Source organism: Trachemys scripta, chromosome 13 (assembly GCF_013100865.1).
Source record: "Trachemys scripta elegans isolate TJP31775 chromosome 13, CAS_Tse_1.0, whole genome shotgun sequence".
Classification (NCBI taxonomy): domain Eukaryota; kingdom Metazoa; phylum Chordata; order Testudines; family Emydidae; genus Trachemys; species Trachemys scripta.
In genome coordinates this window covers 5,810,100-5,836,514 of record NC_048310.1, presented here as the reverse complement: position 1 = coordinate 5,836,514, position 26,415 = coordinate 5,810,100, and the positions used below count along the sequence as shown (strand labels likewise).

Below are 26,415 nucleotides of genomic sequence, written 5' to 3'. Positions count from 1 at the left end.
TGACATCCTTCCCTCTTTGCACCCGTGCATTGCTTTTATAACTTAGTGCATGCATGTCTCCACTACCATGTGCTGCTCTAACACCACATGTACCTTCTCTCTTTTCAAACACAAGGATACTGTGATATGCTAGCTCTGTGGCTAACAATCCAAAGAGAATTGGTGGCCACGTGGAATCGTAAGGTCAGATTCTGTGAGGGGCTGAGCATAAACTGATCACCTGGCACATTCAGGACTTTAATGATGAATAGGGGGTGATTACCTTCAGCATTTGTCTATTCAGGAATTTGTAAAATCCTTGTTTGCATGGTGTGCCTGACTGGAAAGCAGGCCCACCACTACACAACTGTCACTGAGACATTCTCGGGTTTGTGATCGCTAACAGAATGAAGCTCTCTGTTATGGAACGATGATGCCATCTGCCTTTCCGACTTTCCCAGGGCTATCATGACAGGGGCAGAGTTAAGATGATTTGGGTTCCTTGCTTGATAACTACATTTAACTTTAACTCTGCATTTCTATGGGATGTTTTTTGTTTTGTTTAACTTTAACATTCTTGAAAGACAATATACACGCAGACTTCTGCTCTGGCCTGTAGTCTGGGTGCGCCTAGCACCTGCCGTTGTGCTGCATAAGCATTGGGTTTCATTGTTGCATTGACCCCTATGCGTTGTGGTGTGCTGCATTGCCTTGCCTTTCAGTGCATGGTGGGGGGATCGGGGTGGTGCAGGGTGTTATGTAGCATTGAACTCTCTGGCAATACAGCGGGGTGCAGGGCACCGTCGCATGTGGTATGTCACTCTGCGTGTGAATGAATGGTTGGATCACACACACACACTGCCCTCTCCCCCCCTAGCCTGCTACACACACACACACTGCCTGCCCCAGCACACACACACTGCCCACCCCCCCGAGCCTGCTACACACACACACACTGCCCACTCCCCCCCAGCCTACTACACACACACTGCCCACTCCCCCCAGCCTACTACACACACACACACACACTGCCTGCCCCCCAGCACACACACACTGCCTGCCCCTCGAGCCTGCTACACACATACACACACACACACACTACCCACCCTCCAGCCTGCTACACATACACACACACTGCCTGCCCCAGCACACATACACTGCCCACCTTCCCGAGCCTGCTACACACACACTGCCCACTCCCCCCCAGCCTACTACACACACTGCTACACACACTGTCTCCCCCTCGAGCCTGCTATACACACACACTGACAGCCCCTTCTACACACACACCTACACACACGTTGCCTGGTGCCGCTGCCCCTTTAAGGCCGGCCGGGTGGGGGCGGGGGCGCCCCGCTCCGGGAGGCTGTCGCGTTCCGATGATGTCACACAATGGCCGCCCTGCGCCGCCGCCGCGAGTAGAGGCCCCGTCCCGCGCCGCCCGCGCCGAGAGCCGGAGCCGCCTCCCCCACCCGCCTCGGAGGCGCTGCCGCTCCCCCTCCCCCGCCCCGCGCGAGCCGCCCGCCCCCGCCCAGGTGAGGAGCCGGGGGGCGGCCTAGCCGCCGGGGGGGGCTCCAGGGAGCCGGGCGCCGGGGGGGCCGCGCCGGGCTCCGGCCCCCGGGCAGGAGGAGGGGCTGGGCCCTTGGCGCGGGGCGGGCCCGACTCCCAGGATGGAGGGCGGGGGGAGGACCTGGCCCCACATGGGGATGGTGCGGGCAGCGGAGGGGCTCGGGGCTACAGGGGAGCCTGACCCTGGGGGAGGGGCTGCAGTGGGGTTGTGAGCCCCAGGCTGGGAGGATCGGGGTCTGGGCGGTACGGGGGGGGGGGCTTACTCCAGGTGGGGAGGGGGACACCAGGAGGGATCTGGTTCCCCTCCCCAGGACGGGGTTGAAGGGAGGAAGCTGTATGGAGAGGCGGGGACCTGCGGGCTGAGTGGGTTTGAGGGGCTAAGTGAGAGGGGTGAGACATTGGGGGCTGCAATAGGACCTGACTGGGGTGGGGTTGCAGGCAGCCCTGACCATGGGTGGGCAGTGGAGGTTTAGGGCAGGGTTGTGCTGCATGTCAGGGGTTCTCAACCTTTTTCCTTCTGAACCCCCTTCTCCTCCCCCCCCCCCCCCCCCCCCCCCCCCCCCTGTGCCACAATAACTGCATAAAAAAGCCAGGGACCGAGTTAAGAGGTAGCAAGCAGGATATTTGCCTGAGGCCCCATGAAGCTACATTGCTCAGGTGTTGGCTTCAGCCCTGGGCTTCAGCTCCATACTGTGGGGCTTTGGCTTTCTACCCTGGGCCCCAGCAAGTCTAATGCTGGCCCTGCTTGGTGGCTCCCCTGAAAGGTGCTTGTGCCCCCCCCCCTTCCAGGGGGCCCTGGAGCCCTGGTTGAGAACCACAGCGGCACCCAAGTGACTAGGTACAGGTGGTATCTGGGGAAGGTGAGGGTCTGAGCTAGCATACCCACTGGTAAATATATGGGGAGATGATGGATTATTTAAACTGGACAGCTTGTTCAGAATTATGGATAGATGCAAAGTGACCTTAAGTGAGGCAAAGGAAAAAGCATTACTGTTGAAAACCCTTCAGGGCTGTCTGGAAAACATGCTCTCCGGAAATCCAGATGCTGCTCTCTATGCTTTTAATGCATAATGTTTTACATCTAAACTTGTTTTTCTCTTGTCACTTCTCGTGACATTGCATATGTGGATTTGTTTTAGAATGATTTTTGCATATTAGGAACATAGGTGTTGTGTTACTGAACTCATAAATTAGATGCTCTAACCCTTTTGTTTAGAATGGTAGTCTTTGCAATATAGGTATCTATTCCCTGTTGGGTTGTTTCGTCTGCACAGTGAAACAGTAGCCCTAAGGCCTCTCCATGGTACAGCTGTTTCTAGGTTGAGTTCCCTGAGCAGTGTGGACAGGGTTTTTTCCTTAGAATTGTGCTCCGGAGTTACTCACTGACTTGATTTTCAGAAAAATCTGTCAGCAGTGGTTCAACTCTTTTGAAACAGTTGTTACTAGCACTGTTCCAGCAGTAGTATGAACTAGGTCAAATGTGTGAATTCTTTCTCCTGATCTTCACAGGGTTTATCCAGAGTGGTGGAAAGAGGTTAAGAGCTCTTCCTAGTGTAAACAAACTTACTAACCATCTCACTCAACTTATTTTAATGCAGTTTAACTCTAAAACCTAATTATTAATGAATAATGTACTTAATAAGCTTAACAAATTAATTTATTCTCTGTAGTTAGACTGATGTGCCAATAGTTTAAAGTGGGACTTTCACAGATATTAGAAAAGCTTTGCATGGTCCAACAGTAGCAGCTACAAGATTATGGGAGAGGTAGACTAAAGGAGACCCCTAACAATCGTTTCAGCAGCTAGGGGGCTGCCTCTCCCACAACCTCCTAGCTGTACTGAGGAGGGGTGTCTTCTAATTGTTTCTCCCTCAACTTCTGTTTTATAAGGTGTCCTTCTCTCCAGAGCCTGGCTCTGATGCTCAGAGCTTTCTGAAGTCCCCAGAATGAAATTGACCTGTTTCACTGATGGCTCATGGAATTCCAATATTGAAATTGACAATACTCTGATCAGTTTCCACTTTGCTGTAGTTTGGAGAGCCTGAGCAGTTGCAGAGATGCTGGAGCTGAGGGAGACATTACTTCATGGGCTTATACGTTGGAAGGTTTTCTTTTCAATAATGATAGTTAAACCTTTTTTTTTTTTTAATGAAAGTTTAGGTTCTGTGGAAATTGATGACATTTGCCCAAGAAAGCTTTTCTATTAGTCCCGGGAGACTGGGTTTTTCAAACATTTGCTTAAATAGATTTTAGTGTATCTAGGACAAAACCGTTTTCAGCATGGTTACAGAAAGCATTCTTAAGACCTGATGACAGCAACTTACTGTTTTCAGCACCAGTTCAGTGGACTTACTGCTAACAGATTGTTTTCAGCAGCTGGGTTTGCTATTGTAGGCAAAGCTTAACTTTCTGTAGATTTAATTGAATATACTACTTAAATAGTTGTACCTTTTAACCAGTTTCTGTCAAATACTCCTCAAATAATGGAATTTTCCTTCTGCAGAAAGAGAGCTCTAGCGACAGATTTTGATTAACACCTACTTTAAGACCGCTTGTCCAAATAAGAAATGTACATCTCCAGCAATTTAAAACATCTTTGTTAAAAGTGGATAAATTCTGCCCTTAGTCATGTGGACAGCTCCTGTTGATTTCACTGGGATATGCATACAGCAAGAGAGGACTGAATTTAGCACTATTTCTTGTAAAAGGCATTGACAAGGGCCCTGAGCCCAGAACACTAAGTTACCTTAAATTCCATTGTTTTTATTTTTTCTCTAAACTATTTCCAGTAGATACTTCTGTCTAAACTATTTCCCTTATACACTTAACTCCACACAATGAGGGCAACAGTGTTAGTTAGAATCCAGCCTCTCTGTTCGGTGTACCTGTCAAACTGTGCTGCAGTAACTCAAGAACATGAGTACCAACTTCAGGACAGGCTGTTAAGAAGCAGGTCACAAACCCCAATTGGATGAGAATTCTATACTTAGTTTTCCCCAACCGTTTATTAAGTGTAAACTCCTCAGGCACCATAACAGCCTAACTATGAAGTCACACTCAGTCCTCTTGGGTATTCCGATCTATCTTGCCATCCAGGTAACCTTGCCTTTGTGGTAGATAGTCTTTTGCATCAAAAATCACAATAATATTCAATGGTGTATTCAGGTCCCAGGATATTAGAGAGACAAGGTGGATGAGGCAATATCTTTTATTGGACCAACTTCTGTTGGTGAGAGAGACAAATTGAACTCTTTGTAAGCTCGAAAGCATGTCTCTGTCACCAACAGAAGTTGGTCCAATAGAAGATATTGCCACACCCACCTTGTCTCTCCTTTGACATTGTTACTTTTCCAGACAATAGGAGTTGAGCATAGTCTTGAGCACGGGACCAGAAGCTTGGAATTCCTGAGTTCTAATCTAGGCTCTGTTGCCTTGGGCAAGTCAGGTTAAAAATCATATTTCAAAAAATAACATCCTTATGTTATGAACAGTACTTTACAAATTATTTCCATTTTATTAATCAAAATCTCTTCACTAGTTAAGCTGTTTTTTATTGCATTTGGTAATTGTTTCCATTTCCAAATTTCAATGTGAAATTTCTCCTGCATAGCTCCAATGCTGTCTTGTTTAACTTGCAAAAGTGCAGAAGAATACTTTTGTATTAAAAAAAATCTATTGCAATTTTTTTTAAAGAACATTTTTATTGGTCTTTGGTTGGTACAAGTTTATTTTAACATACCAGAAGTGGGATAAATATGAACAGACTGCCCTTTTCACCTCTCCTCAGTAAGCAGATCCGTTTTACGTACTGTAAAAATGAGGATACCTTAAATACCTTGCAGTGATAGTCTGAGGGTTTGTTCATATTTACATCCAAAAACCTACATTAAAACAACACTGAGTTTGCAAAGTCAAACACTCAAAAGTTAGGAAATGCCAGAACTCAGGTTGTCCATGCAACCTTAATTTTGCCACCTCTTGCATCTGCATTATGATAGTCTTTTATTGCATGATCACATTCTATTTTTTTCCCTCAGGATATCTGCCTCATTCAGTGCACAGGATGGGCCCGCTTTGGGGATGAATCAGGACTGTGTAGTGAATGAGGCTTTTTGCCTTTCGCATCCCTGCGTCATGTGTCACAGATCTGGAACATGTATAGTGAATGAGGCAGGGGATTGCAGGAAAAGAAGAATGTTACTGTAGCAAATTGGATTCTATCCCTGCCTCTGCCACAGAATTCCTGTGTGATAGGCAAGTCACTTAAACCAAAGTTTCCATAGGTAGCCATTGTGTTCCTCATTTTCTGGGTACCGAACATGAGACACTTAGGGTCAAAGTTACGGAAATGCTGAGCACTCACAGTTGCAGCTGAGTCACTGGGAGCTCTGCTCTGAATAGGCAGACCCTTGGCATCTCAAATTGGGGACCCTACATTTGTGCCACACTTTTGACGTTACCCTTCTGCAGTCAGGTCAAACGGTTTCCTCCTTTATGTTGCCTGGCTTGGAGGGAGGAAGGTAGAGGCTTTGAAAGCAAAGGAGAGACAGTCTCCCTGCTTTCAGTTCTGGTGCCACAACCCTTGGCAGCAAGGGAGGTGCAATTGACGGTCCTGCTCAGCCTCTGCACCCTTGCGATGGAACATGTTCAGTTGCTCTGTGGGGATAACACATGCACAGTCCAGTCACATGTAGAAACTGTGAAGGATGCAGAATGCTCAGTGCAGGCAGAATCTTAGGAGAATTTAGCTCCCAAAGTCTAGCAAGTCTCTACTGAGCGTATGTGAACTAGATTTTTTTCAAAGGCTAATAACTTGGCCAAATGTGGGTGAATTCTCATGGGGACAGCAAAAGGTACATCCCTGGCACCAGAACAACCCTGCGTGCCAAATTTAAAATCCCAGATCCAACGCATGAAGGCATTTTTTTTAACTTGAGTGAAACCAACATTTTTCTACAATCCCATTCTCAGAAACAACTGAAATGTTTTAGATGAAACTTTCAAGGGAAAAAAAAAAACAAAGCCCCAGCCTGGTTCAGGCACTGATTCAGGTTAAAGTTTGGCAAAGTTACAGGCAACTGAAAACAGGGTTTTCTAATGGAAAAAGTCAGGCGACCTTAAACAGAGGTGGCCCCACCCATAAATTATGAAGTGGTTTTGAAGTGCGTTAAGTTGAAGGTAATATTTATTAATTGGTTTATTGCCACATAACTCTAGGTTATAAATCCTGTAGCATTATATGTGGATTGGTAGTTCTCCCCCTCCCCCCCAATCCATTTGTATTTCTCACAAATTTGCCTTTAACCCGTTATAAACTGGGCCAATTTTGTAGCATGAGGTTCAGAGTTCTTCCTTTTCTTTGAACAGATCTGTTTAGTTCACCTCCACGGTATAAGCAAGGCTCTCAGCCAGTCACAATGCATCTCTTCCTGTCCTATCAGACTTCTGTAATACTGCTCCAAATAAAACTGTTGTGGCGTTAGCACAGCTTCCTCACTTGCTTTCCCTCCAGTCCTCTGGACCTGTTTGGGGAATCTGAGAACTTGGAGACAAGTGTGTCATCTAGGGCCTAGGCATCGCCACGTCAGCCAGGGTGGGATTGATTGCTCTGGTAGGGTGGTAAATGCTGTCAATCTAAACTTCTTGGAGTAAAGTTTAGGCTGGGATTTTCACTAACCTTCCTTTCACTGAAAGAACAACAGATAGTGGCCTACAAGGAGAATGATGGCCACTCCTGTCCCCATGTTAGTATAAAAAATTGTTGCACCATTTTATCTCCCCACTTTTTTCCTGGTTCTAGTTTCACCTTGTGATTCTTGTGGTGGGTTTTCTTGATTTCCATATAGTTGCTTGTAGCATGATAATCACAGCATTCGTTCGTCTGGGCGTAGTTTTTCTATTGTACTGGTGAACTGAGGCAGAGTGATGGCCATAGAGACTGATGAGCTGACTGAACCGAGGGCTCTCTGTGTATCCACGTAACAGCAGGCAATGCAAGCTTCCCATGTGCGCTGCCTCATCAAAGTAGCCTTAGAGATGACCCAGCAGACGAGGTTTGAGGCCTGTTGCTGAGGATCGGTATGGGGAAACTTGCAATGCTGCTGTTGGGAAGCAGGAAATATGTAATGAACTAACATGAACACTTGCCTTTGTGAATGTGGTTATTAAAGACAGCACTGGTTTTATATACATTTGTCCCTTCCATCACTTCTTAGTGGAGCTCAACAGGAGAGAGAGGTACCAGGACTAGACTGTGATTTTGTTGTAGTTTTAATAACAGCCAGCAGAGGTGAACATTTGTACTCAGCAGCTAAATTGATAAAATGAGCACAAGCACATTTTCTCCCACTCCCTTCACATCCCCTAACCTGCATCCTCTTTTGAAACAACTCGTTTGCAGCAGGTTAGAAAACAAATAAATTCCCCTATTTCATCTTTGCTTGACAGTTTGTACGTTTCTCCAGGCCTGTTAATGTTGACCTTTTATGTGAGATGTAACCAATTGGAAGTAAATTGCCATGCATGTGCTGGAAAGGGTAATTTCTCAGGCAGTTAGATAATTAAAATGGTCATAGAACTGTTCTTACAGAAAGTAACAATTTGTGACTGACATTTGAGTTCAGCAGCAACCTTTAAATGTTTTTGAAAGCACAATTTATTTGAAATCTGTCCCATAACGTACGGAACTGTCCAGCGCTGCAATTAGCAGGAAGCAATTAGCTATGTTTTTATTGAGTTTTTAATTTCTTAATAAAATCACAAAGTTGGTCATTTGAGGAAGTTCTGTGTGCTGAGAAACACTAGAAGCTACTACTAAAATGTCTTTACCATAATCTCAGTGGTAAACTGGGCTGACTGGGAGTGAGAGCGATCCGGGCAGGGGGGGCTCCTGGAAGAAGGCACAAAAACAAAAGTCGGGGGAAACTAAGGCTCTTTTGTTGCTGTTTTTAACAGATGAGGAAACTGAGAAACCCAAGCTAAGCAACTTGCCCAAGCCAACATAGCAAATCGGTAGCAAGGATTGGAGTTCCAGAGTTCCTGGCTTCCTCTCCTGGGCTCTAACTACTAAACCATGTTGCCTGTAACACCCTTCCTGTCCCATTTCAGTGCTGAGATCCAAGTTCCATAATAATCAGCTAGGGTTTGGTGTTGAAAATTCGGAGACTTGTTTTTTCAGTCTTAAAATCTGTTTAGATTTCATGGCAGTCTGCTTGACCACTAGTGACCTAGCATGCCCCTGTCATCGTCAATTGCCTACCGCTAAGGTAAATGGCAGTCTCTTTTGCTACAGTCTGGGTCAAAGAAACTCAGTAGTGAAGAGTGAGTGAGCTAGCTGTGGATCAGGAGAGGAGAAAATACTGCACAGCTGACTGGTGGTGGTAACTCTTTTTCTTCACACAGAAGTAGAATTATTGGATACAAACTGTTTGAAGGAGACATGGGTTGTCTCCTTAAAGAAGCTCCCTTCTGCTTGGTTTAATATAATATTTTATACGTGTAGCATCTTGCATTTGAAGGGTTTAAATGTAAACCATGAAAATCTGGCACTTTATGCAGCTCTCAACTGCAGTTGTTCCACAAAGTGAACAAGCTTTCAGTGATCTATAATGGAGATGAATCCGTTGAGTGAAGCATGATGCATATTTTGGGGGATGGAATTGGTCTGTGAGGGAATTTAATAAAACTGATTTGCAATCCCATGATTTTTCTTTCAGCTATAAAGGTACCTTAACAAGCCTAATACCAGGTCTCCTCTTGACTTCTAACCTCTGCCTCCTGCCCTTCCAAACCTACGTTATTATAGAACGCTTTCACAAAGAAAAGTCAGACTGTGTGTGCGCGCGTGCATCTCTGTGTGTTTTTAATAAAAAATTAATGGTGAATTTAGTAGTTTGGAAAAGCGTTAGATTGACAGTGCTGGGAACTTAAAGCCTCTGTTTAATCATGCCATAGGTACAGGATGGAGAACTACAGTACAAACTTCCCCATGCTACACCATTAGTTTGCCTCTCCAGCATTCTGGAGGAGTAACCTCTATACCCAGTTTAGACCCATGCCCATTCAGTCCTGGGCTGCTTCTGAGACTGCCAACTGGTGCCAGTTATTGTGGTGTGTCTGGTGATATGTACTTTGTTCTCAGGGTTAAGGTAACTGCATAGAGTACCAAAGAGCTATCAAATGGTAACAAGTTTACCTGGAGGTCAGAAGACCTATACCTCTTTATCAGTTCCCTGGGCCATCCAGTCCCCTATAAAGTCAGCCTTCTCCTTTGTGGAACACAAATGCGTTTGATGTATTACTTCTGAAATGCCTTCTGCCTTGCCTCTTATCATTACTGTACTTATCTTTTCTATTATAAGCAGAGACCTAATTTTTTAAATGTTCATATTGAACATACAAAAAAAGACACGATGCAGCACATGGATATATTTGATATTGAAATGTTTACTTAAAGATATTTTGGATACAGTGTTACTATATAGAGAGGGTGGTGCTTAGACATAGTTTTGCATTCTAAATTTAACTTTATTAAACGTTTCTTAATAATCTAAACCAGTCACACATACATACAGTTCTCATTTTGTCTTTGCTCTGGCCAATATATATATATATAGCTGATTTTACCAAAATTCATTACAATTTGTGTTCCAGGTTATCGGAGTAGCTGCACCATCCATTGCTCCCATTTACTTCAGATAGATTTGTGGGAACTAAGCACTTCTGAAATCAGACCCTGAATGTATAGAGCTCACCCACGTCTTGTTGAAATACAGCTACCTCTGGGGTGCAACGCAGCAGCCATTTTACACCAGCAATGCTGCCCACCACTTTTAGGGGGAGATGTGAAAAAGAACTTATCCAGTTGAAATGAGAGGGGAATTACTTTAGGTAGACCGAATGTGATTATCTTTGGATCTTTAACTATGTCTGGTTAGGTCTTCTATATTACATGTCATCCCAAAGCTGCAGCATATCACCATGCTGAGGTTCTAGTTAAGTATCGTCTTCTAGGGAAGAGTACCACACCGTTTCTTGCAGCATCTGGAACTTTTTTGGGACGCCGCCTATCCAAGTAGTGATCTGGCCTCACCCTGTGTAGCTTGGAAAACAGGTGAAATCCTAGGCTGAGGTTGTATCTGTGCATGCACAAGGTGTAGCATCCTGTTTAAGTAATCAGTCTTTGACAGTACTGGAATAAACAGTTTAAGATGTTTGGATATTTAAACTTCTTTCGATCCGCGGAGTAAGCTGAGACCATCTGTAGTCTCTTCTTTATTAATATATTAAGGTAAGCCCTGACCATGCATTCAGGCAACATCTCCTCCAGTAGAAAGATACAAACTGGATTCCTGTATTTTATACAATGAGTGAGGATAGGGTTTTTGTTCCACGTACTAAACGTATTGTGTTTGCCCTTAGCAGACTAGCAAGTACTGATGGATGTTTCCGACAGCCCTGAGCAACACCCCTGCTCTCCCGAGGAGGAGGACCAGCAGCTCTCAGACGACGAAATCCTGAAAGAGAGTGGCTCAGATCGGGAACTGGATGGAGAGGGTCATGGCAACATTCTGGAGGAAGAGGAGGATGCGGCCAGGGGACTGAGTCAGGGTGAAGAGGAGAACCACTCAGATGAGGAGGACCATTTAAGTGAAACCAAGTCTCAGGACTCTGACAATAATGAGCAGAGCAGGGAGCTGAAGAGCTCCCCGTGTCACAAGGAGGAGGAGGAAGACCGGACAATTGATCTTGGAGACGAAGCATCCTCTGTCACTCGGGAACTGGATGAGCATGAATTGGACTACGATGAGGAGGTTCCCGAGGAGCCAAGTGCTGCTGTTCCAGAGGATGAGGCAGAGAAGGCGGGGGGTGAGGATGACGAGGAGGAGGAGAAGGGAGACGATGCACCCGAGGACGAGAAGAAATCCAACAGTAAAAGCGACGATGAAAAGGATGGCCAGGATCCCCTCAAAGAGAAGAAGAAAGAGGAAGATGATGGAGAAATTGATGATGGCGAGATTGATGTAAGTTTGAGTTTCCCTTAGGGGAGGGAATTCAGCAGCGCCTGTGTGGGGTGGGGAAATGTGGTGTTCTGCCCTTGGAGTCAGAATTAGCTGGCTCTTAGGCTGTCGTGCCCTGAACATCTGTCATATTTGATGTGAATATCTACAGTAGCTTTTTTTGGCCTAATTTATCTACCGACTGTAGGCTCTCAAACTGTCCATCACTGCCCATTCCTCACGAGCTCCGGTTATGCCCCAGCATATAAATGAGATGCATGTTTCTGAAAAGGGAGGCCTGTGTGTACATAACTGTGACTTTAGTTGCTGTGTACTCTGGAAAAGCCTGTTGTGCACAACAGCTGTAAAGATGTCTCAAGTTAAACTTGGTCCTGATCAGTGCACAGGGTCTCCAGAGCTTCAGATTTCTACCTTTGCTCGCAAAGGACTTTTGGGTAATGCTAGCACTAGTTAGCCAACTAGGCGCTTACAATCTATGCCATCAGTTGTACATTGTTAACCGACCAGGCTATAATGGGTCCTGCGGATGGGATATCCGGCATGTGTGGCAAACCCACGTGCTTAAAATAGATTGTATTTGTTTGTATTGCAATAGTGCCATAAAACCCTCGTCATGGATCAGGACTCCATTGTGCTAGGCACTGTACAAACAACATAACAAAAAGAGCTGACACTAGAAGTAAGTTGTTGTCTGCCGCTTTGGTGATGCACGCTTCCTGTGGTGACTGATCTGAGTTTATACTCAAAGGCAAAGTGACCGATCCCATTAGGAATTGTGGTCAATAGCGCTTACTTCGTACTTTGTGCCCAGAGTGCTGCATAGCGGCACTCTTCAGTCACCGTGTGTAATGTTAGTGCCATTTTACAGGTGGAGGAGAATGAATTGGTGGTGAAATGACTTTCTCAATACCACAGATCAGGGCCTAGAACCCTTCCTATGGGCTCCCAGTCTTGTATGTAGACCACACTTCACTCTGACTATTGGGAGTGTAAGACAGCATTTAAAATATAAAAGCCGGGTGGTTAGCATTAATTCCTCTATGTCAGAGACCCAAGTGCAATTTCTTGGCTCTGTTTCTTGTTCCTCGTGCAAGAGGTGCAACTGGGCAGGGAAAGTTTGTCACTGCAGCACCACTCGATAAGCAAGCAAGGAAGCAATGGGTTTGGAAAAGAGTCATTTCTAGTCATACTCAGCCAAAGAAGGTTGCCCAAACCTGAGAGCTAGGAGGTCAGGGTAGAAAAGTAGGATGTTCTCTGCTGACGACTAAAGGAGAGGAAGTTAATTGGAGGAGACATACAAAATAATAGTCTGTCGTTTCAATTTGTTTTTCAGTTGGGCTGCAGCTGGCAGTGACATTTTTTGAAAAAGAGGTTCATATCGGAGTGGAAACTGTGTAGACCAGCATTAGCTGAAGTTAGCATAGAACGCAAATTATGCATTGATGTCTGGCTGAACTACCCCATTGTGATAAAATGTTCAGGAAACTTGTGTGAATGACAGAGGATTTAGCTTATTAGGGCTTCTTCAAAAAGACCTCAAGTCCTTTTTTAATCAAGTAGAAGTGTGTCCTAAAGCTTGTAGGAAGAATACAGTAACAAAAATGATCTTTCCTGCATTGACCACCTGTCTTTGTTTGTTTTGATCAGTGGAATGGCTCAATTCTTAGCCCAAAGGTCTGAACAAAACTGCTCACACCCCAATCAGCAATCCTCTGACAAATATCTTGAATTTTCTTTATCGGGTTAATCACGTGGTGCTTTGGCTAACTCAGTGGTCAGGATCACATGTTTCCTCTTATGTTCTGCTCATTGTGGAAGGTGATCTGATAAAATACATTATATATTTTCAAACGACTCAAATGTTCTGACTCAGTTTCACTCCAGGTTAAACCAGGGATGGGCAAAATACAGCCCGCGGGCCGGATCCGGCCCCTCTAACGTTTCTGTCCAGCCTGCCAGGCTCTCTGGCTGCCCCCTCGTGATCTCCAGGCCGCTAAAAGTCCTTCAGCGTAGCGGGGCACTCAGGCAGGCTGCCTGCCTGCCGTGACCCCACGCCACTCCTGGAAGCAGATAGCTGCTGCTAGCATGTCTCTGCGCACCCCTGGTGGAAACCGGCCAATGGGAACTGCGGGGGTGGTGCTTGCGGCCGCGGGCAGCACACAGACCCCCACTGTCCCCATCCCCCCAAGGGGCGCGCAGAAATGTGCCAGCAGCAGCCAGCCGCAGCCACTTCTGGGAGCGGAATGGAGCTGTGACATGCAGGCAGCCTGCCTGAGCCCTGCTGTCCTGCTGGCTGGGAGCTGCCTGTGGTAAGCGCCTCCCAGCCAGAGCCTGCACCCCACACCTCCTCCTGCACCCCAATCCCCTGCCCCAGGTCAGAACCCCCTCCTGCACCCCAATCCCCCGCCCCAGCCCAGAGCCGCCTCCTGAACCAAACTCCCTCCCAGAGCCCTCACTCTCTCCTGCACCCCAACACACTGCACCAGCCCAGAGCTCCCGCCTAGACCCCCTCCATTAATATAGTAGAAATGTACGGCCCGTGATGACTTACCAACATTTGTGGAGTGGCCTCCTGCAAAAATTATTGCCCACCCTAGGTTAGACATTTCTATGTTCTATATTACCTGAAATCCTTGTGGTGGGAGAACCCAAGCAATTAAATTTACTGGATCCCTAAAATCATTTCAGAATAACTTTTCACATGTATCTTGATACAATGCTAAAGTGTTCCTCCCGATTGCTAGGGATTCCTGGGAACGCTGTCCACACTAATATGCAAGATGAATTTGCACTCTGAATGGCTTTCCTATATTAGCTTATCATGGGGATCCCAGCTGTCTGATTCTCGTTAGACCACACAGAATTAAATACACTCTCTTTTGTTCAAGCACTAGGTTTGCAAAGATTTCGCACAGTTCTATTGAAAGGAGCTGCGTTAAGCTGGCTATTCCATTCACATTATGTTGAATGCAAGACCCATCTTTTATGCGGGGAGGGGGATGTTAATTTGTCTGCAGTTTATGCTGTTTGCAGACATTTTTAGCTTGATGGGGAAGAAAAGCTAGCACAAGATTTAAACACATACACCATTTGCAGGCATTTTTTAAAAGGAGCTCTGGCCTGAGAATCTCGAAAGGAATAGAGTGAAAGAGATATTAAACAATGGGTCCCTGGAAAGCTGGGTTATCCAGGGCCAAGTGGACATTTCTCCTGGTTTCCAGCTGTTATGTTGCTAAAAATACATAAAACGCTTTCCCCATATAACTTTTCCATGGAGGTAATCACTGTAGTTGCTACAGGGATGTCATGATTGCTAATGAGAAGGAAGGTGTCCACAAGACACACTCTCTATTAAGATGTGTTCCACAGTATGGCAATATTTGCATCTCTTTGAGGTAGAGAAGTTGGGAGAGTCAAGGTAAGGTTCCAACACCTTTTTGGGTGCATCTACACTGCAGCTGGGCATGTGCTTCCCAGAATGAGGAGACAGACGCACGCTAGCTCTGCTTCAGCTAGCACGCTCAAAATAGCAGTGTAGCTAGGGGTCACGCGGGCAACGGCTTCGGCTTGTTGCTGGAGAACGTACCCAGGATGTCCAGATGTGTTAGTGGGCAAGTGGCTAGCCTGAGCCACTGCTGGCTGTGCTGCTATTTTTAGCATGCAACCTTGAGCAGAGCTAGCACACGTCCATCTGCCCAAGCTGGGAAGCACGCTCCCAGCTGCATAGTAGACATAAATCCTATTTGGATGTCTGATCTTCCAGGATGACTAATCTTGAAGGTAACTTGGAGAGCTTCTATGCACTCCATCTTCCTAAGGTTCTCCATGTGCTGCATCCTGGCTCTCAATTTCTGCTGAGTTCCATTATAAGCCATGCTGAACTCCTGAGTGGTGTTAAAAAATAAAAGGGTAGGAATGGTGGAGAAGGGAGTGTGATTCAACTGCTGCAACAGGGGACTATGAAAACAACAGACTTAACTTCCTCCCTGAAAGGCTGTTCATGAGATTCTGTCACTACACACGATAAAGGCATATTCAAATGAGTGTTATAACACAGCAATTTTCCTCCGGAACTTAATATGTAGGTTCCCAACATCTGTATCAGCTCTCCTCATCAGTCACTCTTTCGGGCTGGTCTGTGTACAAGAGTCACAGCATTGTAATTAAACATGCATTTTTAAATTGATAAACTAAAGGAGGGACTCAAGATAAATCAGTATGATACAGTTCAGTTGATTTCAGAGTGTCCACTTGGGTTTGTCCCAGTTTAAAACAATTTAAAAACATGGAAAATGGGTGCAACTTAGTACCTAGACAAGGCTTCAGATTCTAAGAAGCTCTTGATGCTTGCAGGATTTCCAGTCTTCCCTGGAACACGAGAATTAATACCCTCCCTACCCTTTCTTAGGCATAGGAAGGTCCACAGTGCGTATCACACTGGTATGTTCCCAGTTGCCCCGGGACACACATTCCCAGTAACTTTGGAGTTGCTGGCTTTGATTTTACTGTGAAAGAGTCTGTGGTTTTCATGATGACTTGACTCTCTTAAGCATCTGTCCTTCTGTGCCTTGCAGGATGATGATCTGGAGGAGGGAGAAGTTAAAGATCCCAGTGATAGGAAAGTGAGGCCGCGTCCCACCTGCCGATTCTTCATGAAAGGTAACAATATACTGCAGCAGAGGGAGTGAATCGAGCTTTCTGTGGCTTCTCTGGTTCAGTTGTGCAAGTGTTAGACTACCAGTCCCATGAGGCACGCTGTCCCAGACAGCACTCAGATCACCTTTCTTTTCCATGGTGGCCAAGTGCTGATTTTACACAGGGCCAACGTGCAAAATATGTAACAATTGTTCTGTCTTAAGTGCAGAATGCCTCAAATAAAGGATGACTTACTGCACCTTGAAATAAAAATCTCTTCAGATGTCCTCTTAATAATCAAATATTGCTTCCAATGTTTTAAAAATATTACATTGTACAAATTAGAGATGGAAAATACTCATTCGTTCTTGTCTAGTTCATGCCCTGTCAGGGCAGAATTCCCTGCAGCCCAATATCCAGGTTACTTCTATAAATCCCAAACAATAGGATTCCACTTCTTCCTTTGAGAGACATTTATTGAAATATCTTTTATTGAAGACAAGGCTAGAAATAATGTTGCATTTCCCTGTAAATGTTAACTTGGTGTGTCATGTTCCTTTCCTCTCAGCTCCACCAACACAGATCTGCTCGGTATTGCATTTGGTGAATAGTGTCTGCCTTTTCTACCAAGCAATGCGTTGCACGTAAATGTGCTGTTCTGAAATGCAGAACATTTTTAGAAACTGTCTATAAAGAGTTCCCAAGAGGCACAGTGTTAAAGGCAGACGTAGCATCAGGGCTGATTGATTAGGTGAGGAATGGTAGTGTCCCTTTTAGCACAGAACACTGGATTCAGACTGAGTAGGCTACTAGTGTAGTCTGGGAAGAGAAACTTTTCCCCTCAGTATAAATCAAAAATGTGAGACCTATTGAAATCTGATACAATATAATCTGGATTAATGAAGTTTTAGGTCTTTATGGTCTTCATGATAACAGATCGTAATGGCAGAGTCCTCACTGAAGGTGATGACACTAAATGCCGATGGAGGGATTACTGTGACAATCTGTATGCCTCATCAGAGCCACTTAAAATACAGGGCCGCGAAAGGAGAGTGTGGAGCAGGAGCCATTAATCCTGCAACAGGAAGTGGTGTGTGCTATTATATATATATTTAAAAAAGCCTGGTAAAACACTGGGGGCAGATAACGTATCAGCAGAATTGTTAAAAGTGATTGATGACCACATATTGATGTAATGTCGAAAATGTGTAGCGATGTATGGATGATTAGAAACTGACCAGATGACTGGACGAATGAAATCTTTCTGCCTATATCAGATAAAGGAGACATAACAGAATGTAGTAACAATCATATTATCTCCCTATTGTCGCACTTGAGTGAAATCATAGAAACTGAAACCACCATAACAAGCCGGTTTCAGAGAGGGAAGAGGCACATGTGATCAGATCACAAGCATCACATATAAAATGATAGGGATAGGGTCTAAATTAGATGGGGTCTAAATTCCCACTCAAGAAAGAGATCTTGGAGTCATTGTGAATAGTTCTCTGAAAACATCCACTCAATGTGCAGTGGCAGTCACAAAAGCTAACAGTGTTGGGAATCATTAAGAAAGGGATAGATAATAAAACAGAAAATATCATATTGCCTATATAAATCCATGGTATGCCCACATCTTGAATACGGAGTGCAGATGTGGTTGCTCCATCTCAAAAAAGATATTAGAATTGGAAAAGGTTCAGAAAAGGGCAACAAAAAGGAGCAGCTTCCTTATGAGGAGTGATTAATAAGACTGGGACTTTTCAGCTTGGAAAATAGACCACTAAGGGGAGATATGAGGTCTATAAAATCATGACTGGTGTGGGAAAAGTAAATAAGGAAGTGTTACGTCCTCTCATACCACAATAAGTAGGGGTCACCAGATGAAATTAATAGGCAGCAAGTTTAAAACAAAAGGAAATATTTTTTAATACAACGCACAGTTTGTGGAACTCTTTGCCAGAAGACGTTGTGAAGGCCAAGACTATAACAGGATTCAAAAAGAACTAGATAAGTTCATGGAGGATAGGTCCATCAGTGGCTATTAGCCAGGATGGCAGGAATGGTGTCCCTCGCCTCTGTTTGCCAGAAGCTGGGACTGGATGACATGGGATGGATCGCTTGATGATTCCCTGTTCTGTTCATTCCCTCTGGGGCACCAGGCATTGACTGCTGTCAGAAGACAGGATACTGGGCTAGATGGACCTTTGGTCTGACCAAGTATGGCCATTCTTATGTTCTTATCCATTATATCATTAAAAAATGCAAGGAGTTTAATCACCTATTGATCATGTGTTTCATTGACTACTCAAAAGCGTTGATACCTTCTGACATGACTGTCTTTGGAGGATACTGGCAGACATGGGGATTCCAGAACATCTCAATGAACTCATTGCAAGTCTCCACTGTCAATAACAGACCACAGTGCGAAGGTGATAGTGACTGGTTTTCCACTGCATGAGACAAGGGCGTATTCTGTCCCCAAGCCTTTTCAACATGTATGCAGAATTAGTTACAAGACATGCCCTGGAAGGTTTTGACAAAAGTGGAAGGAGCTGGGATTTCATTAGCAGACACCTCTTAACCAGTCTGAGATAGCTGATGACACAATGCTCTTTGCTACAGCCACTAAAGGAAAGCAACAGATGTCGGAGTCTGTTGTACTATGGACTATCCCTGAATGAAGTGAAAATGAAATGCATGCACATGGACATGATTAACAAAAACAGACTACCCTGACAGTACGATTACATCGAGTTGTAGAGGCAGTCAAGTAAATTATCTGGACTCCTACATACCAACCAAGGAGCCTGTTCCAAAGAAATCAGAACATGACTAGGAATGGCTCATCAAGTAATGGCCTCCTTTACAAAAGTTTGAAAACACGGTGGCATCTCAACATGTACAAATGTTCGATTGGTGAACAGCTTAATTTTTTCCATAGTGACTTATGGATGTGAATTGTGGGAAACTAATGCTGCTGACAAGAAGAAAATTCAAGCCTTTGAGATATGGTGCTTTCAAAACCTTGTGCATATCTCCTGGATGGGAAAACTAAGACACATGCATATGTTAGAAATATTATTGGAGACGAGCAGACCCTGCTGTCGGAAATCAATAGACACAAACTTATACACGTTGGTCCCATCAGGCACAGAAATGGAACTAACCTCAAAAGTGGCAGGTCTTCATAGTAGAGGACGACCAGCGAGTAGATGGATAAATAATTTGTGGCAGATCAATTGGAGGTCAGCTGCTGAGTGTTCAAAGCTAGCTAGAGATGGAAGGCGTCCAAAAATTCTGCTACAATGTCACCAATATTCAGACATGGATAAATGGATTTTACTTACTTAGGTCTTTATGGACTGGGATTAAAGAGGAGTGCTATTGAGTGAAAAAACATATTTTTAAGAAACAAATTTTCTTGTCTTTGTTACACACAACACCTGAGATTACTAAAACAAAGGTTTAAAAACTAACTTGTTTGTGCTTTCTGCTTGCTTTTTGCATTTTCTCCATCTTGACCATTGGAAATAAACTAACCAGTTTCACTTTCAAGGTCTCATATGCTAGCACGTTGTTGCAAAGACTGCGGAGAATGTTTAAAAACTAAAATCTGTTTCCATGGAATTTCTTCAAAAGATGTGGAGACTTGGTTTTGTAAAGCCTTGTTTATAACAGAATTTAATATGGACCGTATTAGACTGAGTTCCTTCAACTTCCCCTTAAAGTTGCGTTCACCCAAATGCTTTTGTTTTAGTAGAAATGGTAAATGAAATAAACTAACTAAAATAAAGCTAGAAAGGGCGGAGTGGGAAGACTTGCTTTCACTGCTATGTTGAACGAAGAATACACAGGGATTTGTTTGGGATTTTTCCAAGAGCTGAGCATTAAGTGTAGCTCACCTGTGTTGTTGAATGGCTTCCTGTGTCTGTTTGTTTCCTGTCATGAGTTTGGTAGTGTTATCGCAGGAAGGGGTGTGTTCCTCTGTTTGAACCAGGTGAGTTTTCTCTGGGTGGGGTTGTTTGTCCTTTATTCTTAGTGTTGTTTAATCAGATTACAATAATTCTATGATGCATTGGGATGTAATCACCAGGCCCTTATCTCAGTGTGTGAAAATTCAGATTGAATCACGTCAAGCTCTTTTGCCAAAGATACATTCCTTTGATTTCAGCTTTGTTTGGGTGATCTTGATTTCCTCTGTCTTCCCCTGTACAGGAGATCTATAGAAATATTGCTGTCTAGGAGCCAAGCTAAAAGCATCATTGTGGGACCTCCTATGCTCCAATTCTGGTCTCTGGTCTCTCTGAGGAATTAATTGCAAAGTGTCATGTCATGTGGCCACATCAGTCCATTTTGATAAATATAAATTCTGTGAAATAATGTGTGTTTATACCCATCCTAGTGGAACCCGTAATTCGTAGCCATTCAACCACATGCACAAGAGCCTCCTCTTGCACTTGACATATTTCAATAAGAAATAAAAAATGGTCTGTGTAGATTCTTAATAGTCCCAGCATTCAACTTTCAAATCCTTTATACATTTACTGGAAATTAGGGCTGTCGATTAATCACAGTTAACTCACGCAATTAACTCAAAAAAATTAATCATGATTAATCGCAGTTTTAATTTCACTGTTAAACAATAGAATACCAATTTAAATTTATTAAATATTTTGGATGTTTTTCTACTTTTTTATATATATTGTATTCTGTGTTGTAATAGAAATCAAAGTGTATATTTTTATTACAAATATTTGCACTGTAAAAATTATAAAAGAAATAGTATTTTTCAATTCACCTCATACAAGTACTGTAGTACAATCTTTGTCGTGAAAGTGTACCTTACAAATGTAGATATATTTTTTTGTTACATAACTGCACTCAAAAACAAAACAAGGTAAAACTTCAGAGCCTACAAGTCCACTCAGTCCTATTTCTTGTTCAGCCAGTTGTTAAGACAAACAAGTTTGTTTACATTTACAGGAGATAATGCTGCCCGCTTCTTGTTTAGAATGTCACCTGAAAGTGAGAACAGATGTTCACATGGCACTTTTGTAGCCGGCAATGCAAGGTATTTACGTGCCAAATATGCTAAACATTCGTATGCCCCTTTGAGCTTTGGCCACCATTCTAGAGGACATGTTTCCATGCTGATGCCGCTTGTTTAAAAAAAAAAATGTATTAATTAAATTTTGTGACTAAACTGCTTGGGGGGAGAATTGTACATCCCCTGCTCTATTTTACCTGCATTCTGCCATATATTTCATTTTATAGCAGTCTCAGATGATGATCCAGAACATGTTGTTTGTTTTAAGAACACTTTCACTGCAGATTTGCCAAAACACAAAGAAGGTACCAATATGAGATTTCTAAAGATAGCTACAGCACTCAACCCAAGGTTTAAGAATTTGAAGTGCCTTCCAAAATCTGAGAGGGATAAGGTAGGGAGCATGCTTCCAGAAGTCTTAAAAGAGCAACACTCCGCTCCAGAAACTACAGAACCCGAATCACCAAAAAGGAAAATCAACCTTCTGCTGGTGGCATGACTCAAATAATGAACATGAACATGCATCAGTCCGCTCTGCTTTGGATTGTTATCGAGCAGAACCCATCATTAGCATGGATGCATATCCCCTGGAATGGTGCCTGAACTATGAAGGGACATGTGAATCTTTAGCACATCTAGCACATAAATATCTTGTGATGCCGGCTACAATAGTGCCATGAGAACGCCAGTTCTCACTTTCAGGTGACATAAACAAGAAGTGGGCAGCATTATCTCCTGCATATGTAAACAAACTTGTTTGAGCGATCGGTTGAACAAAAAGTAGGACTGGGTGAACTTGCAGGCTCTAAAATTTTACACTGTTTTATTTATGAATGCAGTTTCTTTTGTACATAATTCTACATTTGTAAGTTCAACTTTCATGCTAAAGAAATTGCACGACAGTACTTGTGTTAGGTGAATTGAAAAATACTATTTCTTTTTTTTACAGTGCAAATACTTGTAATCAAAAATAAATATAAAGTGAGCACTGTACACTTTGTATTTTGTGTTGTAATTGAAATCAGTAGAAAATGTAGAAAACATCCAAATATTTAAATAAATGGTATTCTATTATTGTTTAACAGTGCAATTAATCACACATTTTTAAATCGCTTGACAGCCCTATTGGAAATATACTATCCTTTCTTAATGAGTGAAGTCAGTTTTATAAAGTTCCTGAAGGGGGCACACTAACCCTCTTAGAAAACATGACAGTACCAAATGCCTCAGGTTAACTTACTCAGTGTTATCTTTGATCGCATATACAAGCTCACAGTTAACTTAGTGTCTTGGCAATGGACAGCCTTGGAGACGGAATGCCCCTTTAGCACAGAATTGATACAACACAGGTAGTGTCAATGTAACTTTCCTTTGTGTGTTGTCCTGCCAATGTGTCTCCACCTTGACTTGAAGGGACCACCTTTAGGGGTGAGAAGGTGGTTAAATTTGTGTCCCATTAACGTTTCATCGCTAATGCTGAGACTGCCAATCAAGGTTGCAGTTATAGTGGTGGTTGTGTGACACAGACACCTGTCAGGATCTCTACTGAAGGTCCATCAAATGATTTTGTGTGAGCAGCTAAAAGGAAAAGAAAGTTCTATTACTTACTAATCTGAGCTAAATTCAGACCAGGAACTAGGCCATATCCATATCGCATTACAAACACCTGAGTTCCCCATGGGTACGATAACTTCAGCTAACCCATCATAGGTGGACTTTCAGAGGAGCTGATATTAAATTTTGTCTCTGGACCCTTGAGAATGTTTCTCCTGCTCCTGTGCAGAATCAGCTATTAGAGGAGTTTGAGTTATATTTTTCCTCCCCGCCATTGGCCTGTATATGTAACTCAGACTGGTGCCTTTAAACTTCCTGCCGGGTTATTTAGTTTTGAGCTATAAAAGTTCCTAACTATGCTTTAAGCACTTTTTACTTATAAAAGTGCACACAAAACTCTCTGGATCACTACCTACATAGCCAGCCCTCCCACCCTACCAGAGTAAGTGTCTCAGGTTTTCGCTCACCCGTGATCCCAACTGAATTCATCTCTCAGGGAAAGCCCAGGCAAAAAGGCTTTGCCGGGTGCCCTGAAAGCAAGTGACTGTGAACCAAGGTGGGAAGCAGAAAGGTCATGTCTCTGAAAATCCGAGATGTTCTCTCCTGGAAGACTTCAGGTAGTTCTGGAGCTGAACAAGATACCAGAGCTTCCAGGTGTTTGACTGTTCTGTGCAGCGTTTGAATGAGATTTCTGTGCTTTTTCACAGGTCACTGTACTTGGGGAATGAACTGTAGGTTTATCCATCCTGGTGTGAACGACAAAGGGAACTACTCCTTGATCTCCAAACCAGACCCTTTCTCACCCAATGGTGCTCCTCCCATTGGCCCTCACCCACTGATGCCAGCAAACCCTTGGGTATGAAAACATTGCTTTGCATTTGCGGCTTCTGTGTTTTTTGCTTGTTTAGATCTGCAGATACGTTGCAGGCGATGACGGATGTGTTAAATGTGGGCCGTTAACTTAGCAAAATTAAATGTTCTTGTGGGATGCATACATTTTAAGAAGGCGCTTTTCACAACCTCTAGTAAATGGCAATAACTTTTCAAGTGTGCCCTGCTGATGTTTCGCCTGGATATTCACAAACGTTCACAAAGCACAATTTTCCAACTAGTTCTAATATCAGCCTGTGGCTTTTTCCCTTTCCTTCTCATTTTCCTAACAGGGTGCGCCTGTAGTTGATGAAATTTTGCCCCCACCCCCTCCAGACCCTCCAACAGAAAGTGCCTGGGAGAGAGGACTCCGGCATGCTAAAGAGGTAAAGGATTCTTTAAGAACTACAATAACTTCTTTCGCTCAAAGTCAGCCTATGGGTATCATTGGTGCCAGAAGGACAATATAGTCAAAGCATCTGGGAATGACTTTCAGTCTCTCAGTGGTCTCTCCTCTCTGCTCGGTGGAGACGGTTAAGAAGAGTCTGAGGGCGTAGCCGCTACTTTCGGTCTGATTTGTAAGATGTTTCCGTGACACTAACCTTGAACCTTTTGGTGGGACGTGTAACTTTATCCTTTTTTCTTTGGGGGAGTCTGTTTTGTGTGTTTAACCAACAGTCACCTTCGTGTGGTATAACATGGCAATACTCTGGTCAAGAAGAGCTGGTTTCCAGCTCTTTCTCCCATCAGCACTAGCCAGTGGAGATCGCTCCCGAGCAGGGCCCAGGATACCGGAGTCAACCCGCCAATACAGCAGAACTGTTTTCAAGAGTGTGCTATCGCCTCTCTGCTGTTTCCTGTGGTGCTGGCAGGGTGAACCCCGTTTTGTTCAGCTAGGAAGCTTAACTTTCTTGAGAGCCTTTTAGTGATCCCACCAATTTGGCTGTCTGATTCATCTTTGTGAGCTAACAGGATAGTGAAATATTACATGTCTTGTTTCAAGTAGATATCCAAACCCTAACTGTTCGTGAGAATTGTATAGGAGAGGGACAGGTTAATTAAGAAGCAGGTCCCTCACTAGGGCTGATGTGCCATTAGTAAGCTGAACTTTGCCCTCCATGCCTCAAACTTGTTGCTTCCTTAAGCCTTTTATTGTGCCTTGTGACAGGTATTAAAAAAGGCGACAATGAGAAAAGAACAAGAGCCTGATTTTGAGGAGAAGCGGTTTACGGTGACCATTGGAGAAGATGAACGTGAATTCGACAAAGAAAATGAATTTTTCCGGGACTGGAATTATCGCATCACTAGAGATGTCCGAGATCCAGCGTAAGATGTGGCTTTGTGCTTGCATCCTTGCTTTTTGGAGTGGATAGTAATCCCCCCATGTCTGTTTGCAGTTAACCTTTGGCTCCAATTGTGTAGAAATACACAGCCCTCTGAAGATTAGCCACCTTTATGTAACAACATCAGAAGCACGCCAGCAAAACCCATAGGCTCTATTATTACTTGACATGCCTCAGCTTGGTCCTAGTCCAAAACCAGTTTTCCTTCTATGCTTTTTTAGCTTTATTTCTTCCGAGTACTTTGCTCTTGTTTCTTCAGAGCCTAGTATGCCAATTTGATTGTCTAGTTGCGTTTTGAATTTGTCATCTTAGTTTGGGCTAGTGATTTGTGTTCCTTTGGTATTTGCACAACTCAAACATACACTAAAAAGTTTAATATCATGTGTGTACACACACCAATACCCTGCATCATCAGAGCAGCAGTAACATCATCTTGACTGGGTTAATGCTTACACTGTAAGTCTAAGGCAGTGGTTCCTAAACTGGGGTTCATGAACCCCTGGGGGTTCGCAAAATGTTACAGTGGGTTCTCGGGGGGGAAAATTCCCTAGTGGTAGACAGAGCTGTCCCTAGGGACCCCGGGCAGCACGGGGCCAGCAGCCAGGAGACCCTGGACTTCCCAGAGCTAAGCAAGCATATCTATCACACTGAGGAGATTTAAACTCCAAGACTCCTAAGAAATGGAAAGGGAGTGGATATGTTTTGCTGTTTTTAAAATTAACGAGGCAGCTAGGATTGTTTTTAAAATTATTATGAAGAACAAGTTTAAGCTTTGTTGTAATGTGCGTTGTTTGCCTGGACTGCTCAAGACCTGAATGCTTGTGTAGGAGGAACTCTTTGAGTTGGCTGCTTAAATATCTTCATGCTGTTTCACATCTGATACTGCTTGATGAAACATAGGAGCCTTGTCTTATTCAAAGTGATACAAGCTACGAAAGTGAGATCTTGGAAAAGTGTTGCCGTTTTCATCATGTAATACAAATATTGTAATGATAAATAATAATTATAAATTGTGTGTAATAAGCATGTTATAAATACAAATGTTATATTTCTAAGATCACTACTTTTATAATTTATACTCGGGCAAAGGAGAAAATCCCTGGAAATATTCATTTGTAGGAGGGGGTTTCCAAGACTTGACATTTTAGTGAAAGGGGTTCACACGTTGTTAAAATTTGGGAAGCACTGGTCTAAGGGCAGCAATCATAGTTGGCATGGCACTAGATTAGCCTCTGACATCTTAGCCAGCCCTTGATTAATCATTTGATAGGTCACCAACCAGAAGACTTAACCTACATGCAGTCAGGATTTGCAGAGTGGGAAGATTTTGGGCAATGGGAAATGTTTGAAACATCAAACCTGCGGGATTTTTGTGAGGTAAAACTAAGTGGGAGTG

The 26,415-nt window shown here is 43.7% G+C and overlaps 1 protein-coding gene across 4 annotated transcripts in view; it reads left to right on the top strand.

Annotated features, from left to right (window-relative positions):
• Positions 1 to 1,492: 1,492 nt before the first annotated feature.
• The window catches only part of ZC3H18 (zinc finger CCCH-type containing 18), a 62,500-nt gene continuing 37,577 nt past the window's right edge, over positions 1,493 to 26,415 (top strand). For 3 of the 4 annotated variants that reach the window (XM_034788459.1, XM_034788458.1, XM_034788457.1), the window contains exons 1-5: positions 10,969 to 11,570; positions 16,142 to 16,226; positions 23,514 to 23,662; positions 23,970 to 24,062; positions 24,845 to 25,002. In XM_034788459.1, the coding sequence (XP_034644350.1) occupies positions 10,986 to 11,570; positions 16,142 to 16,226; positions 23,514 to 23,662; positions 23,970 to 24,062; positions 24,845 to 25,002 (1,070 nt within the window). In that variant the 5' untranslated portion in view covers positions 10,969 to 10,985. Of the gene's footprint in view, positions 1,515 to 10,968; positions 11,571 to 16,141; positions 16,227 to 23,513; positions 23,663 to 23,969; positions 24,063 to 24,844; positions 25,003 to 26,415 lie in introns of those variants that run through there. The other variant, XM_034788456.1, reaches the window with a different exon arrangement.